This window comes from Alligator mississippiensis, chromosome 9 (assembly GCF_030867095.1).
Source record: "Alligator mississippiensis isolate rAllMis1 chromosome 9, rAllMis1, whole genome shotgun sequence".
Classification (NCBI taxonomy): Eukaryota; Metazoa; Chordata; order Crocodylia; family Alligatoridae; genus Alligator; species Alligator mississippiensis.
Window position 1 is genome coordinate 23,405,072 of NC_081832.1, and position 18,222 is coordinate 23,423,293.

An 18,222-nucleotide genomic window follows, 5' to 3' on the forward strand; every position below is an offset into this window, starting at 1 on the left:
CAAGGAGCCCCATGGGCCAGATGACGTGGCCCTGCATACTAGATTGTGCCAGTGGATCTCACCCTTGTGCCAAACCTGTGCTAGATCCATCCCATGAACCAGCCCCACAGCACTCATACATCCCATGGAGCTAAATATGTTGAACACCACTGTTCTATGGGAAATGATTCCATCCTAACGGGGCTGAGTATCTGCATCCAGAGATAATGACACGCAAGAAAGAACATCTGAGATGCAATTCAGGTTCCTTTCTCTGGGTACTAGTGAAAAAGGAGAGAGAGAGAGAAATTTCATACTTACTAAATTAGAAAGATGAACTTTCCTCCCCATTTAACATGGGAAAGAAAGCCCCTTGCCTTACAACTGTGCACAAGGTGCGGGGTGTAGGGGTGGAGGCCAGGCAGCTGCTGTGGCTGGAACTGGAGCCACAGCTGCTACCTTACCTCCTCTGCTGCCTCTGCATGCCCTGCCACTCCTCCCCCACAGCACCCAGTCTCTCCCCCTCCTTGTGGCTTCTCCCTCTCTCTCCCCCTCTCCCACACTCATCCTTATCTGTGCTCTGTGCTGGCAAGCTCTGTCCCTGCTGCAGCCCAGGGCATGGAGCATGGCTCCAGCCCAGTCCTGTAGCAGAAGCTGCGTATAGCTGGTATGGCTGCTACTGGCCGGTGCTGGAGCTCTGCTCCATATCCCAGGCTGCAGCAGGGATGGAGCCTGCCAGCATAGAGCAAAGGTAAGTGGGAGGGTGGAGGGGTAGGCAGCGGGGTGGAGAAACTTTGAGGTTGTGGCAAACAGGAGAAATGGGGACAGGGTGGCAGAAGTGACATGGAGAGGATAGGAGGGGGGGAACAGGAAAAGGGGGAATTGGGGCAGCGTGGGGTTGGGAGGGATAGGGGGTAGACACTATGGAGATAATTATGGGGTAGACAGGCAGCAGGGGGCAAGCTGCCTGCCTCACTCACTGCCTGCCCCACCACATCCACACTTCATGCTCTCTGCCACCTGGCTCCCACTGCCAGCCCCATTACTACTCCCTGCCTGCCATACCACACCCCCCACTACCTGTCCCCCACTGCCTGCCCCATTAGTGTGCCCTTCATCACCTCTTCTCCCACCATCTGCAGTAGTGGGGGGGTGGGGGGCAATTTAAGATGATAATTAGATTTTATATATGGAAAACTATAATAAATTTATAAATTTTCCATGTGTAAAATCTAATTATTGGGGGGGGTCATCTTATATTCTGGGTCATCTTGTATCCAGGTAAATATGATAGCATAGGAGAGGAAAGGAAAGTAGGTAGCCTCTTTAAGGAACAAAAATAGCCCAGGAGTTCCCCTTATGTGCATGAGCCCTGATTCCCAGGGAATCTGAGCGTGTTCTGTCATTACTGTCAACAGGAACAGGATTCTCCACCTGCTGGCCTGATGGCTAATTAAGCATCTGGAATCTGGCTGAACACCTATTTATGACAATGGAGAGGCCCCATGGGATCTGGAAGGGGCCCTGGGATGCTGTGCAGGCAGTACCAGCAGTGCCCTTTCAGACTGCTCTGTTTTATGTCAGAGGCTAGGCTGTCCCCAGCATCAGGAGAATACAAATGTGCCACTGTTTGGGATGCTTATAACTAGATGGGATGAAACACTAGGATGTGCTCTGTAGGAAGCAGTTCTGCATTAGTCTCCAAGCCACAGGCTGGACACTTTTTCCCCTCTATCTTCTGTGGTTCAGTAAGAGCTCCCCTGAGAGTGACATTGAGCCAGGGCACCACAACTACTCAACATGGACATATCCCAAAAGTAAGCAGGAAAGTATCCTAGAGCTGTTCATCATTATTGTCCTCATTAGTATAATTGTTCTGATGATTATTTCTGTACTGGCTTCCCAACAAACCCTGTTGTCATGAGGTGTTATTGAAGTTGTCGGTGACAAAGTCTCAGGAACTGTGGTACTGGCAAAAGTTGCAGCCAGGAGACCCAATACCAATCTTGTCTTAAAGAACAGCCACTAGCTTGGTTCAGTGGCAAAGATTCAGCCGGGTTTATTGTCTACAAATACAGCCCTAACATGTTGTGGCCTAACAAGTACATCAGACCTGGAATTAAGGCATTTGTGCCTGTAACAAGATAGTCAGCACAACACCATGCAGGCTCCCCTAGGCTGCTAAAAAGTTCCCTTGCTTTCCAATTCTCTTTCTGTGCTGTGACCAAAACAAAATATGTATTACATTTCCATCTGTATGTTTGCAACGTGGGCATCTTGTTCAGGGTATTCCTATTCCAGCCTTACCACACAGGCACTGGACCATCCTGCGCCTAGCCCAATCATCTCTACCGCCCATCTCATAACAAGATTGCACATCTTGTATCATCATCCTGACCATATTTGCACATTGCAACTTCTGCTTATGTAAGGGGTTCATGCATCAGTCAGATTTGCTGGTCAGTCCTACTTTACCAATGTTTTAGCAAAGCCTTTAGATAAGCAGTATATTTATAATGATCAATACTCCCACAAAGCCTACACCTGTAAGCCCTGAAGACCTTTGCAAACAAACTCTTTCATAATCCAGTGCTTGGTGGCAGGGTTGGTATAATAGGCTATTTGGGCATTTTTACACATGCAAGCACTGGAGGTGCTTTAGTTCAAAAGTGCACCACCTCCATTTTCTGCGCTCTGACACGCATTTCGTAGCTTATACAACTGCCCGTGCAGCACAGCGCAGCACAGTTCGCCTCAGCTCGCACGTGGAGCAGACTCAGTTTCACAACTTTCATCTGGGGGTAATAACTCTTATTAGAGTGGCTGCAGTTTTACAGCAGCATAGGCAAAAGGAAAAACAAGATGGTTCCTAAACTCAATTAACATGGCCTTGTGCTGGTGTGATGCACTGCAACTAGGTTTCTTCATCATGTTTTAATACTGTGAACTCAGCGTAGGGGCCAGATTCTCAGCTGTCAGTGCAGCTGCTTCTGTTTACATGAACAGAGATGCTAACTCAAGATCTCCATCTATGTTTCAAGAAAGCAGCGCTTCAGAGACCCTGGGACAAGTTTTTAAAGGTATGTAAGCACCTAAAGATGAAGAGAGGCACTAGCAGGATTCACAAAAAGGCCTGAGGGGCCTTAGATGCTTTTGTAAATCCCACTAGACAGCTATCTGCATCTTTCAGTGCCAAAATACCTTTGAAATCTGGGTTTCCAGTCTTGCCCCAAATGTGTGATTTTAGTGGGAAGATAGGGAGGCTCTTCCTACCTGCTTACTGCAGTCATTAACAAGTGAATTGGTTTGTTTGCTTTTGGTGCGTCACATTCAACTGATTTCCAGTAAAAGACATTTTTTGCCCTCAGTTCCCCGAAACCAGAATGTTGAGCACTTCAGCAAGGCTTTGATTCTTGCACTAGATTCCTGCTTTTATTGGACACAAAGTGTGGGGGAAGAGAGGCAGAGAAATGGACAGACAGCTCATCTGGAAGCAGAGGGCTGCTTCAGTGCATTTCAGAGTTGCTAAGCAGTGTCTGTGAAGATTGTCAGTGTGGTAGCGGGTTGTAATAAATATGTAATGTGGGTGTGCTGGGGCCCATGTTGCCAAAAGTCTTTCCTAGTGCAGAGCTATCAAGACCTTAGGGTTCAAAGGAATTACTCAGTTGACAGCTTGATTGACCCCAAATGCCTGCTGACCTACAGCCCCCAGGGGGTGGTGTTGGCTTCTATTGCCCAAGCCTATCTGGCAGCAAATGCTGAAACAGCTGTAAGCTCTCCAAGCTTCAGTTTGCCATCTGTAACACAGGGACAGTGCCTTTGCAACTCTCAGTGTAAGCTCTTTGTCTCTTGCTATGTGTATGAAGCTAACACATGTGCCTACTATAGCAGGACTTTGACCTTGGTGGGTTCCCTTGTTGAATAAATTGCCATCACTGCCTTCAAGAACTAGCATTGGGGTACCAGGGCAGAGGATTATCTAGAGACGCCCCTTTGCATTCACCTGTTTTACATGTATACCATGTACCCAGGGCAGGGGCAAGTAGGGAAAGGGGCCTTTCAACTTCTCCCAGCTGGGTTCTGCACACCTCTGTACCCAACCTGCAGTGGGCATTTGGTTCTGTATGCTGGCCCTGCAAGCATTGTCAGTGCAAGGCAGGCAACTGCTCCTGATGAGTAATTAGTAAGGTGAGGAGAAGGCAGGCAGAGAAATCCATTCTCCAGTCAGATGTGACTCAGAGGCACCCAGTGGAAAAGTGCTTCCAGAAGGCTTGTGTCTCCTTTGTTAGGAAAGGTCAAAGCCAATCACCCTGGTGGTAATTTGAGAACAGGGATGTTATTAGCGTAATCTGTCATCAGAGCCTTTGCACTATCCACAGGGACCAGGAACAGGTAGCAGTGCATCCAGAGCCAGCAGTGATTCCATCATAGCCCCACCTACCATAATCTTCCTGTCTGGATGGTCATGGTCAATCTGCCCTGGGTCACAAACAGCCAGCCAAACCAGGGAGCCAGGATGGAGAGTGTAGAGGGAAGCATGACTGAGCTAACAGATTAAGGGTTGGAATGATATGGGAGACACAGATCTCACCCCACAGAGGTCATAGGTCTATAGGTCCCAAGTGGTAGCCTTGGCCTACTCCCTAGCAGGGATTCAGTACAGAGCCCAGTGCTGTGGCTGCACCTGGAAGACAAAGAAGTGTAGAACCAAAGCTTATTCATAAGATTTGTTTCCCACCCCAAGTCAGAGCTTCACAGGTCTCTGCTTCATGGCAGAAGTTTGTTACCACAGACTTGGCACAGTGCAACATGAAGAGTGCCATCTCCCTCCAGCTCTCTGCCTGTAACTGGGAAAAGACCAGAAAGGCTTCAGTCTCCCCATCAAGGAGTGGAATCCCAGTCCCATAGAAGCTAATGGGAGTTTCACCATTGAATTTTGTGTTTGCAGGATTGCACCCATAGACCAAGATGGGAGCTACACAGGTTCCAGCCCAGCCACCCACTTCCAGCAAGTCCAAGTCAGCTTTTGCCTCCTGTGCCATGTGTCACACAGGGTCTGAGAGTGTATTTTGCCCATTCCTAAAAAGACACAAAAGGGACTGGCCTGTATAAGGATCCTGTTTGGAAGACTAGCGCTCTCCAGGGAAGCAAAGTCTCCTGAATACAGGCCAGTCTCTAAACATGTAGAGGTTCTGAAAGAATCTGCCAATGCCCAGGGCAGATTGGGCCACACCTGTCCATTTTGGAGTTTGCCAGCATCTGCACTTTTCTCTGAACATCCAGTCCTGGTTGCACTGGGACACAGGATACAGGCCAGATGGACCACTGTCTCTGGTCAATTTTCCCTAAAGCTTGTTGCCCTACAAAAGACTTCTGAGGCCCTCCCTGCTTTACAAACAAAACCTCCCTGGACCTGGGCTATGCTGGTCTCTTTTTTCAATGCAGTCCTCAAAAAGACAGTTTTCCTGAAAAGTTGCTGCACAGGGAACCTAGCTGCTGCCGCCACATTAACCAAGGAGCGGTGCTGCAGCTCGTAAACCCTCCCACGCAAAGAGCCTCACCTGGACAGTAACCTCCTCAGCCCTACAGGCTAGAACAGGATGTCATGACCAATTTTCACCTGTCCATGACTCCCAATCTGAGAATTGTGGGAGAGAAGAGATCTTTCTCCTGAGACCAGGCTTCTGGGGTCAAGGAATTCAACAGAAAAATTAGCCTTGCCTGTGCTTAGCTCTTCTGCTGAACAATACTTTGCTGTCACAGGGAACTTTGCGTTTCCAAAGCACTATACAAACACTGGCTAATTAATCCTCCTAGTGACCCTAGAAGTTGGGTAAATGCAGCTCTCTCTTCTGCAGAGGAGAAATTAAGCTTCTGGTTAAGTGAGTTGTATGAGCCCTTACAAACGGGCACTTCAGTATTCTCTAGTAGTGACCCCAAGCCCAGCAACACTGTATCTCACAGGGATTTTACTGTCCTGTGTATTTTCATTTGGAAGAGCTGAGATCAGACCCAGCAGTACCTGGCTCCCTGTTCCATGTTCAGGTAGTTGGGTTACAAAGGTGCTGAACGACTGATGTGCTTTGACATGCTAAGGTAGGGTTATAGTATCTTGGCACATAAAATTACATTATGCTTCATGGTGATGGAGGACAGGAAGGAAATGTTTTGCTCCTGCAGAGCAATAGGCCAGGGATATATTAGTATGAGCAGTTTTCTTCACTTCTCTGATGCCAGCACCTAACCCAGGACACTGGGACTGGATGGATCTGATATGCTATGGTTTTTCCATCTCCCATGAGCCATTTTCCAAGATTCTCTCCTTCTTTCTAAATCACAGACCATCAAGGTGCTTCCTTGTTCTTGCAGGTGCCTCAGGGAGAGTGGAACAATACACTGTCTCAGGACAAAGACAACGAGATCCCATGCCGACGCATGCGGAGTGGGAGCTACATCAAAGCCATGGGGGATGATGACAGCGAAGACTCCGAAACCAGTCCCAAACCGTCCCCGAAAACTGCAGCTCGAAGGCAGAGTTACCTCAAGGCCACTCAACAGTCACTGAGTGAACAGAGCACTACACAGAGGTAATGAGTTTAGGGCTTCTTTGTGGTAAGGCTGGGAATGATGCCCCACAGTCAGCCCCAGGGGCAGGGCCTGGAGCTGCCCAGTGGTATCTGTATCTTTAGCAAAGGGGCCATTTACATCATGATGGAGCACTACATGCTAGATTGGTCTTGTTAAGGTCATCAAAGCTGACTTTAACTTGGCAAAGTTTAGGTATGCCAGGGGTGGGGTGGCTGGGTGGGAGGGAGAGAGATTACAAAAGGAAAAGAAGATAAGATGAAGGAGTGAAGCAGTTCACTTGCTTGTGATTCTAAAGATCTGTGTCACCTGGCACTGTAGTTTAGGGGGTAGGAGTAAAACATCATCAGATCCTCAGGTGTTGTGAATTGGAATAGTTCCACTGCCTTTGAGGGAGTTGGGGTATCTCTGCTGAGGATTTGGCCCTTATTATGAAGCACCAAGATCATAACAAGGCAAAGCTCCATAAACAGAAGAAGCTCGGAGCAGGCTATCTCCCAACTTGACCCCACATACACACACATCCATTGGCTTCTAGAATCCAGAAGTAGGTCAAAATCCTTTGTGCAGCAGCCAATGCAAAGGATTCTGGGAAGCATCTGTAAGTAAAAGGAACCAGCTACAAAGGTGGCCAAGGTGGGACTGCAATCAGGTTGGATGCCAAGCTGGGTGGAGGGCAAGAGCAAGAGAGGAAAGCAGGAGAGGGGAGTGAAGGCCAAGTGTTGGGAGGAGGCAGGACCCACCTGGCTTTTGTGTCAGCAGTGTTTCAGGGACTCACGCGCAGTGAACTAGATCACACCTGGGCACCTAATAGGTAGAGTAGGATTTGGTCCCAAGTCTCCAGGTCCCAGACAGAAAGAAAGCAAAGGGGTGGTAGTAAAGGAGAGTAAGAGGGGCCAGCTTTACCTGGTCGTGCTATGTACACCATATAAACAGCTGCTTCCTTAGCAGCCTGGGGGCTCCCACTCATGAACTGTTATAGTGCTGATTCCCCTGTGACCAGGGAACAGCTGGGACACAGGTGTTAACAGCATTTTAATAACATTCACAGGGTATACAGAAGCAGGAGATGCTTCCAGTGCCAGTGAGGATGGAGAAACAAGACAAAAGGGTGGAGGGGAGGGGAAGGTGCCGAGACAGGAAATTAACAGAATGAGATTTGGCTTGGAATAATACAGGGTAACATGTCCAGGGGGAAAGCAATCAGCTACACCAGCAGGACAGAGCACACCAGGGAACAGCACTGTGGAGAGAGATGTCAGGGCAGCAGCGACCTGTAAATGCGACTCTGCTTTACTTGGTGATGCAAGGACAGGTCTGGGGCTTTGGGAGAAACAGGTCACCACACAGCCTCCACAGCAGCCTGACTGTCCCTTCACCACTCTGGTGAAGCTGTTGACTTTAGTACAAGAGCTTCTGCTTTATGAGAGAGAACTATCAGCCCCTATACATCTCTGGGGAGCTATAGATCAGGCCCTATAGATCCCTGTTGTCAGAGAGAATCAGACTGTATGCATCTCCATCATACTATAGATTCAGGTTCTGTATGTTATTAAGTCAGGCCTTAGGTATCTGGTGTACTATGCAATCAGACCCTAGAATAAAACCATATACAACCCTGACATGCTGTAGCATAAGAGCCTGCCCATTTTAGGTATCTAATCCCTGGGCATTGCATTCAGCTCTGGTCACCTCCCTCCCACAAATTGTGGGGGACTCAAAGATCTGATGTAAGAGAAAAGATCACAACAGCCAAATGTGGTCAGCGTGGGCAAGCAACAGCAAGAGAATGGTATTTGTCATGGGGTGGTGACTTCTGACCAGCTGTGCCACAGGCTCCTGAGGGAAGGATTGGGAACCCCACCCATGGGCCTTTTTCTGTCAAAGTGATAGGGATCCATTCTGTGCTGGTACTGGGAGAAGGCTCTTTCCATCTCTCAGTGCTGTAATTCAGTAAATAAAGTCACAGGCCCTCCTTTCTCTCTTGACCCTCTCTCTTTTTCTCTGGCCTGTGGCCCACTCCCTCATTGAAATTCCTCATTGAAAGGTGTGTAAGAGACATAGAAAGATTTGGGCACAAACTGACTTTGGAGACTCAGACATAACTTCACGATACTGTCCAGGCCTAGCCCTCCAGACATGAACTTGTGCCTTTGTTTTAAACCTGAGTCTGTTGGAGTCCCAGAGCCCTAGTTAGCAGGATGCCTTTGGAGAAAGAAGGGCTTAGACCTGTGCCTGCCCACAGTCTCCGAAGGCTACTCAGTGCTATTTGCTGTTCTTCAGCACCTGTGGTGCAAGTCTGTAGAGCACTGCTGCCACTCAGTGGCCATTCCAAGGGATTATGATGAACATCTCAGAAGATTTTACCCTGTTTCTTGTATTAACCCAAGAGCTCTTGAGGTTAAATCAAGTGCATATTTCAATGCTGTTTCCAAAATAGCAACTGGAATAGGGGACAATTATCCATCCGATATGAATGGCTACTAGAAACCAGAACTGATTTGAAAGTGATGTGTACTAGCAAGTTAACTAGACAGACACATATGTGAGAAGTCCAAATATGTGTATAATATGGTGTAGGTCAGAGGTGGGGAAATGTGACTCTCCAGCCCACCAAGGGATTGTATCCGGCTCAGAGGCCAGCTCAGGCCATGGCCCATGCGGCCAGTTCTGCTGCCCCCAGGCGCACAGAGGGGTTGAGGTGGCACAGCAGCCAGACTCAGTTCCCGGTAGCCCCCACAGCAGCAGCTCCTTCCAGCTGCCACTGCCAGTCTCCACCACTGCTGCTGGACCTGGCCCTGCTGCCTGGGCACCCTGGCCCATCTGCCCCACACCCACTGCTGGGGACACCAGACACAGTGGGTGCCTGAGTGGATGGGGTGGGACCATGGGTGAGCGGGGAGCAGCATTCAGAAGTAGGATGGGTGGCCGGGGCTGGGGCTGGGGCCGGGGCCAGGGCCAGGGCTGGGCTTGGGATCATGGGGCAGTGTTAATGCTGGGCCAAGGTCTGGGGTAGAACTATGATCCGCTGCCTGCACGCCCGTGCAACAAGTGCAGGTTCTGCAGGCAGGGCCATGCAGAAAGTGGATTGCAGCTCTGCTCCAGGCCCCAGCCCCACACTGTCATTACCCCACAATCCCAATCCCAGCCCCTCTCACCCGGCTGCCCACCCTCCCATCCCACTCCTGGATTCCACTCCCTGTCCTCCCATAGTCCCATCCCATCCACCCAGCCAAGTGTGGCCTTCCCGCGTGGGTCGTGAGCCTCCATGAAGACTCTGGGATCACCAAGCTGTGGCAGTGCAGGGCTGGGCCCCAGGACAGAGCCTCTTAGGGAGTTTTAGTGACCTGTTGTGGGCCAGGGGTGGGGGCAGGAAAGGAACAGGTGTCAACCTGGCCTGCAACAGCTCACCAAAACTCCCTAAGTGGCCTGCCAGTGCAAATAATTGCCCACCCCTGGTCTAGTGTATCACTGACACAGTCTCACACTTCTACAACATATTATAAATGCATGTAATATGCCTGACACTTCTGATACAGCCTAGTGCATCTTTAATGCAGCCTCCTGTGTCTGTGATGTGGCATACCATGTCTGTGACACACCTAACACATCTATCATGAAGCCTGGCATGCCTGTGGGGCAGTCTAGCATGTCTGTAATATGATTCAGCACATGCCTGGTGCCATCTTGCATATCTGTGACACAGCCTACCATGCCTGTAATGTCACCTAGCATGTCTGTCATGCAGCCTAGCATTCTGGTTTGTGTCATGGACTGTTTGTGATCTGCTGGGCATATTTGTAACATGGCCTAGAACACCTGTGGCAGGGACAGAGGGGCTGCTGCTTCTACTGCATCTCAGGTGGTTTCCTGGTCTCCCATATAAGTAATTCACCCCACCTGCCAGCTCCTGAAAAGCTTCTTCCCCCTTGCTCCCAAATGTTGCCACACTTAGGAATGAGGTTTGCTCTGGCTTATTTCATGACAGCTCCATCCTTGCTTCAGGTCTTCTACCAGGAAGGGTAGAAGGGTGAAGCATTAGGAATTCACCCCAGGAAGGGTGAATTCCTGGCGATTAGTCAAGGAGCATCCAGTATGGCCAAGTTCAAGCATTGCCAAGTTCTGAGGCAGACCCAAAATATCAGGAGACTTTAACATTAACACCTTTGGGCTTCTGCTTCATTACTTTTTAGTATTAGAGTATTTTGGGTCCATGTTTTCAAGCTTTATCTTGTAACTGTGAAGGCTAGAACCTTGTCTTTATTATGTATGAACTGAAATTCTGATTTCAGCCTCTGGGACTTTAAGAAAAGCAGCAAATATTGTGCAGCTCACAATAAAGTCACATCAGCAACCCTGCATATCCAGATGCTGCAGAAATAGTATAAGCATGTAGTCAGGTCAGTGTGTGAGTAACATCCATTCCCCAATTCCCTCAAAGCAAAAGGATGCTGTTTCATGTACAAAAACACTAACCAGTGTCTAAGCTCTCATTCAACCTGGCTTGGATTAGAGCCCTGGCTCCCAGCCAGGGCAAAAATTGAAAGACTATAATAAAGAAGCAGTGATAAACAAGTGGTGCAGACATGATGAATTTATACTCAGAATTTGTGTCCGTTTGGGCATTGATAGAAGGCCCCTGGCAAACGTTACACTTAAGACACAATTAACCAGTTCATTGCATCTTGAAGTGTAATTTAGCCACATATTTATGCAATTAATTACATGACAAAACATGAAACCAGACACAAAATTTTTAAACAAAAATATGTAATAGTTTTATGGCTGGTTTCCATCGCAGGTGGACAGGTGGTCGGGTAGACTGTACCAGCATTCAAATAGGCCCTGGTGTGGTCCTTGGCAGCTGACAATCAGCTGATCGGTGGCAGCAGTGGAACCACACCGGGGTTCAAGGCCTGGTGCAGTCCTGGAGCCAACTGCCATTCAGCTCATCAGCAGCTGGCAGGAACTGCATTACCAACTGATTGTCAGCAGCATCAGGACCTCATCAGTGTTCAAGCCCCAGTGCAGTCCTGGTGCTGTTGACAATCAGCTGATTGTCAGCTGGCTCCAGGGCTATGTGGCATGACAGGAGGCACAGTGGTTGGGATCACAGATCAGCTCCCATCATGTCTTTCACTGAACATCTGTCAGTAGCCTCTGAATGCTGTCCAGAGTGGACAGATGACCAGTGGTAGCTACCTACTGTCAGTGTTATTACAGTGCCTCACCACAAGGTGGTGAGGAACCAGAAATAGATGCTTTGCTCTAAAAAAGCAGCTGCCCCTAAGAGAAATGGGCTGAGTTGTAGAGACATGACCTGTAACCCAGTGTAACTCACATGTACCATGACTTTTTGAAAAGTAAATTTACCCTGGGTAGAATGATTTACAACAGCATCAAACTGTATGCTTTGTGTCCATTCCATATGTGCACCTGTTAAGGCAAATTACATCCCTATAAATGTGTTGTGGGTCTACACCCAGTGTGCTTGGAGTTGGCGAACAAGAGTGCAGGAAAGATTCCTGTTAGGCCCCATTCCATGCTTAGTATTGCAACTTCCCTGCAAAGCTTCAGCTGAGGTTTCAGCCTTGTTGTATTTAGAGCTGTACCTACAGCATGATGGACCGCCATGGCCAGGAGAGTTTGCAGGCAGAGCTGGTCAAGAAGGCAAAGGTGTAAGCAAATCCAGCGATTTTTATCCCCATCCTTCTTCCAGATTTTTATATTCTGAAGATCCTTCAAGTTGGAAAGCTTAGGGAATTGGGTTCTCAGTTTTTCAACAAGTCATTGAAAAAGCCATTTTCCACAAACACTGCCTTTTTTCCCATGTACAGGAGGAAAAGAGGTCCAGAGAAGGCAAGAGAGTTGCCCTGGGTCCAACAGCGAGTCTGTAACAGAGTTTGGCATGAACCCAGGTTTCCTGGTCTTGGTCCTATTCCCTCTTTGTCAGATCACACTGCCTTCGTGTTTGATACAGTTAATGTTGTAAAACAGAGAGGCGGAGGGATCCGGTGCACTCAGAGCCTGCATTATTAATTTGTGCATTTGTTTTAATTACGGACAGAGAGATCCACAGAAATCCATCTTCCCACCTCCCCTCTCCTTTCCCAGCTCCAAAAGGCCTCACTGTGCCACATGCGAGCCTGTCCACCAGAACTCAGTAAAGCTGCTCCAAGCCTTATCCTCAGGCAAAAGCAAGGCAAGATGCTACCTTCTATTCCTATCCTCAGGGAACTGAACATCTGGCCAGAGCCTTGAATTCTTAGAGCCAGGCTGTAGTGCATAAATGTGCCTAGCAGAAGGTGCCAGAGGACAGCTTCTGTCTGATTCCCTGCCCCTCCTGAGGCTGAAAGGCTTGGATGATTAGGCTGGGCAGTGGGAGGGCAAATGAGCTATTTTTCACACTGCTATATTTGTAGCAGTGTGTGAATAGCATCAAGGCCCCTAACTACTGCTTTCCTCTGTTATGCTAAGATGGAACATCACCTCAGTGCCTCTCTCTCTTTCTCCTGCAGGAGCCTGGATCGCCTGGACTCTGTTGAGATCCTCTTACCTCCAAAGTTCCCAAGCTGGGAGGAAGAATACAACCAGATCACTGACAACATCAATGAGTCCAGCTGCATCAACCAGGTGAGATTAGTCAGGAGAAGCTTCCAGCCAGGGCCTCCCTCCCCTGGGCTGTTCAGATATAGGTGGGGTGTTTGCAGAGGAGGACAGGAATTGGTAGATACAAGGAGGTAATAAGCAAAGAGGCTTTTCCTTTGCCCAACAAAAAGTGGAATCAGACTGGCTGTTCAGCAGATAGGCAAGCTGCTCTCTCCCAATTTTATCAGTGCACTTGAAATCAGGTATGTAAAGCCCCTGTTAGTCCAACCATGGGTCCCCCAAATAGCTCAACTATTGTACTTAGATCCTGTCAGGTGGCCCTCTTATCCCAGTCCTGGGCCTCCACAGAGCCCTGCAAATGTCACTGAACTCAGACTTTGAATACCCACTGGCATCTCTGTCTGAGGCCCTAAAGCAGCCCTGCAGGTGGACATGAATAATGAAGTGCAAACTTCCTGCTGGTCTGGTCTTTGACATCCACATTTCTTCCCCGCCATCTTTGGGTTATCTAGAAGCAATGTTACACCAATTTGGCTAAAAGCATGTTTACATGGGGAAGGTGGTCTGCAAAAAGCTAGAGTGTGAACTTATTTCCTACTAAATAATGAACATTCAGTGCAAAGCAGTTTATTTCATATTCAAAGTAGAGTGCCCATATGAGGAATTTAGTGCAAAGTAGCTAGCTTTAGAATTGGTACTTATTCACGCCCTAACTTCCTTCACACTAATTTCATCATGCAGTAAAGACCTTACAAGATAACTTTTCCCCAAAAGCTTTAACCTAGTTCATCTCTGCATGTGGATATTCTGTGTCACTTTAAAGTGCTCCTCTGTATCTGAAAGGTAATGGAAGTTAAGGTAAGATGCTAATTTAAAGTACAATAGCTGTTCCTGAATAACCCTGTGGGCACATCTTCACATGCAATTAATGCTCAGAAAGCTTACTGCACAGAAAAATACTTTACAGTGCACATCTACACGTGCGTCTGTCCGACAGAAGGAATTCAGGGCAGAGATATTCCAGCCCTGCTCTGTTACTATATGGCAGCCAGGGGGAGCTCTAGATTCCTCCAGGTGCCAGCCAGGGGCTGACAGGAGGCACCAGTGTCAGGCCTGGGGGAGGGGGAGCTGTTCCAACTCCAAGCACACTGCCTCCCACCCCATATGCCTGCCCCAGGCAGCTGACTCCTGCCCAACCCCCACTCTGATCAGGGAGCTGGGCTGGGATGATGTTCTCTGCCCCTGTCCCCACACACACACACACAGCAGGCAGCTCTTGGCCCCAACTCCACAAGCGGAGTTGGGGCTGGGACATTGCTCCCTGCCCCTAGCAGCAGGCAGATCCTGGCCCTGGCTCCAAGATTGGAACTGGGCCTGGGAGCTGCCTGCTGCCAAGGGCAAGGAGCAATGTCCTAGCCCCAGGTCTATGATCAGAGCTGCCTGCTGCCAGGGGCAGGGGAACATTGTTCCCACCTGGGCTGCACAATCAGAGCCGGCCCTGGCAGCAGGCAGCTCCTTGGGGAGGGGATTATTCTCCTACCCCCTCTGCCCAGGTGGACCAGGAGCAACTTTCCATAGAGTCCAGGAACGAACATCTGGAAATAAGCAGTAGAAAGGGTGAACCTTTGGAAAGAGCCTGACCTCAGTCCAGGTCAGGCCGTTTTGAGGGCAAAACTGATATATCTCAATGCCCAGAAGAAGGAAACACATTTCCCCCACATCTCCCTTTTGAGGCATGTGACAAGCAGATATCTCTTGACCCATTGCTTTTCAAACTAGGGGTTTTGACACCTATACGCGGGATCATGCTATTCAGCTGCAGTGGGGCTCTGCAGAAGCGGTGTTGCAAGCCTAGTACCAGTTCCCAAATTTTTTCCACTAGTTAGCCCACTGCCTTAACAGTTTCCTAGCTGTTTTACACTGTCACGACAGACCTCTGTCTATTGTAATAGCAGATCAAGTCTTTCTGTCTGCACATAAGCACACACGTATGCACACGCATCATTCTGTTCCTGAGACTCTCCTGCTCACAGACTGCCATTATTGCCAAAGCATGTGCTGGACAAGAGCAGTACAGTATTAGGGTTAGAGATAGGCTAGACACCCAGCAACCAAAGTATTGTTCTCACCCACCAGATGGGCAATGGAGAGTAAGATAGACCCACATGCTACAGTCCCAATCCACAGGCAAAGTTTTTGGGAGTTTGGCTTTCAGTTCATGTCCACCTTGACCCTCTTCTTTCCTGTGCCTCAGTTTCTCCATCTGTGAAATGGGATAAATTGCTTAGTTTTGTAAAGCACTTTGAGATCTTCCATACATGAATACACAGTATTCTCCCTTGAGGATCACATATTGCTAATAAAAATTCTTGTTCTGTCAGCATCCCAACAATGTGTTGGGTGTTTAACTATGCAGACAAGTAGTACCATCACATCCATTTCATATGTACACTAATTTGTGTCTGGATCCAGATCTCTAGAGAAAGCAACCTAATGTATTGCTCTTTTGTCTTAACCAAAGTTACTGCCTAAAGTGTCAGACTGTTACAAGAGTCCCTCCATGAACTTCACTGGGATTCAGATGCTAAGTCTGTGCAACCCCCCCTTGTAATAGCTGAGGTAGACTGTGGGATCCCAGCATGCAGCACTCGCTTCCATTTCAGTAACTTAAAGAACACCAATGTAACTATGGGGAACACACTCAGCATCTGGTTCATCAAATTCTGTCTTAGAGTAACTCTGTTGCCTTGCTGGAGCTGCTTAAACAAGGGCTGGCGTCATCCCTCCAAGCCACGGTATTGGGCAGCAGCAAAGATGTTCTGTAGAGCATTGACATGCACCCCAAGCAGCTGCACTGCCATTCATTCAGGACTTGCCCTTACATATCCTTCTTGTGTCTCCTTCCTCGTCTCATTCAGTACCAGGTTGTGAGGCTGTTTGTACCATCTCCTTTTATGTCATCCAGAAGCGAGGCTCAAATTTTCTCCCTCACTTTTGGCATTTCCAGGAGTTTCCCAAAGCATCATTCATAAGTCCATCCAGTGAAGTAGACAATAATGTCTTTCCATGTCAGTGTTTCTCATGTCACATTGATTTACAAGGCTGGCTCCTAGTCCAAGACGAAAAGTTTTAGGCAGACTTGTCTCTACACCCAAACTCCCCTGAAGCCTGGCATTCTTCAGTTTGGTGTCTCTTTCAGCCCTCTGTTGCAAAGAGTATCAGCTGCCAAGTTAGGAGCTAGATGTCATTTTCAAATATGAAACATTCAGGTTTTACAGAGAAGCCCTATGTGTGATGGGCAGACTGAACCCTAGCTGTAAACCCTCTGATCTTAAGGCAGATCTTAGATCCAGATCCTTCCAGTGTTGCATCCTGCGCCAATCTCCAGCAGTGTAGACCTGGTGATGTAAATGTTCTCTGCAAACTCAAGTGTTGGGAATGGTAGAACAAAATAGAAGGATCCAGCTTGCTGTGTCTTTGTAACATTCGCTCCAGCAGACTTCAGAGTATCTTTTTAACATGAAGCAAATTCTGTTTAGTTTTGTGGCAAGTTGTTTATATCCTGGTTCTGCTTTTGAGTCAGGGGAGTATTACCACTATGTAGTATCACCTCCCCTTGCACTGTTCCAATGATGGAGCAGAAGAGACCAAATTCTAAGGGGTTTGTCACCCTGCTGTCTCAACTCACTCTGAGCAGTCATATGACGTTCAGATAATGCTTCCTTTCCCATCACCATGAGTGCTCCCCTCATTGCTCCCATGAAGGAGCTGTGCTGATGGTAGCACCATGGGTGGTAAGTGACTGAGAAGTCTCACTGTTGATGCAGTTCTCATGGACATGGCATTTCTACTTATCATATTGCTGCTTTGGATCCTGCAGAGCCTTCAGATAGTAGAAGCAAAGCCATGTCCTGGCTTGAGGCTTCATTTGTGTGTTGCAGTTAGAAGAGGGAGTTGTTGTGTCCGTACTCCATTGCTCTGAGAGTTCCAGAATAGCCTGAACAGCCACTGTAGGATGTCTTGGGATTCTCTCCCATTCATTTGAATCCATGCTTGTCTTTGGGCTCTTGGGCTTCAGGCCTTTGCATTTGTCACCACACTACACTAAATGTGTCCAGTGGTTTCTTCGTGGCCTGGAAGGATCCCATGGCGGTTTGTCTTGTTGTATTTGTACAACCATCTTAATAGCCTGCAAGAGGAACAGAGGTCCTCCTCTTATGCTTCAAAGGATCTCCAAAAAAGTGCAAGAGGAGTGGGAGGCAACAGGAGTTCTAGGGGAAACGTCTGTCTGTTCCCCGTTGTCTGCGATCTCTGTGAAATGCCTGTGTGTGTAACAGGTCCCCACTTCTCTGCTTTAACCTTCTCCAACTCTTTCTTCCAGATATTTGGACAACCCTCATTTATCCCTCAGATATTTACACACGGAGAGCAGGTACCGTCCATCTGACATTTCCTATTGGACCCTATAGATATTTGTCCTGTTGCCCTCTGTGGATGTCTCCCCCTTGAACAGTCAGGGCCATGTGTTTCAGGATATAGCACATTGTGACAAACTGCCTCAGGAGCATGTCCTGTTGGAGCAGTACATGCTGGGAAGAGTGGGAGGGAAAGGTCAAGACACAAACAACTTTCTGCAAAGACTATTACGGTGGCTTTAGTGGGACCAGCCCTTTGTGGGTGTTTGGTTAGCAAGTGCCAGTCTCTGGGAAGAATTAATGAACCTCTCATATCCAGATGCCACTGAAATCAGTGAGGCTTCAGCAATGACTGACTCAGACCCTTGTTGATCAGGGAAGGTTGTTGGTCATTTTGAATAACTTCTGCCCTACAAGACAGGTATCAGGTGGAAAAGGGTGAGAGAAGACAGACAGCTGGAAGCACAGGTCAATTACAGGAAGTCAGATTAGATAAGAGATGTATTATTGGGGCAGTTGGCTTAGCACACTTTGTTTACTGATAATTTATTCATATATTTGGTGTGTGGATTAATTTTAGGTCACCTCTTTTAATATGAACCTCTCCTAGGTCAACAGCTAACAGGATCATCTG

The 18,222-nt window shown here is 48.2% G+C and overlaps 1 protein-coding gene across 7 annotated transcripts in view; it reads left to right on the forward strand.

Annotated features, from left to right (window-relative positions):
• DLGAP4 (DLG associated protein 4) overlaps positions 1-18,222 on the forward strand; it is a 352,337-nt gene that overhangs the window by 246,639 nt on the left and 87,476 nt on the right. For 6 of the 7 annotated variants that reach the window (XM_059733235.1, XM_019484656.2, XM_019484657.2 and 3 more), the window contains 3 exons: positions 6,349-6,566; positions 13,083-13,197; positions 17,555-17,605. In XM_059733235.1, coding sequence (XP_059589218.1) covers positions 6,349-6,566; positions 13,083-13,197; positions 17,555-17,605 — 384 coding nt within the window. The remainder of the gene's footprint in view (positions 1-6,348; positions 6,567-13,082; positions 13,198-17,554; positions 17,606-18,222) is intronic. The other variant, XM_019484660.2, reaches the window with a different exon arrangement.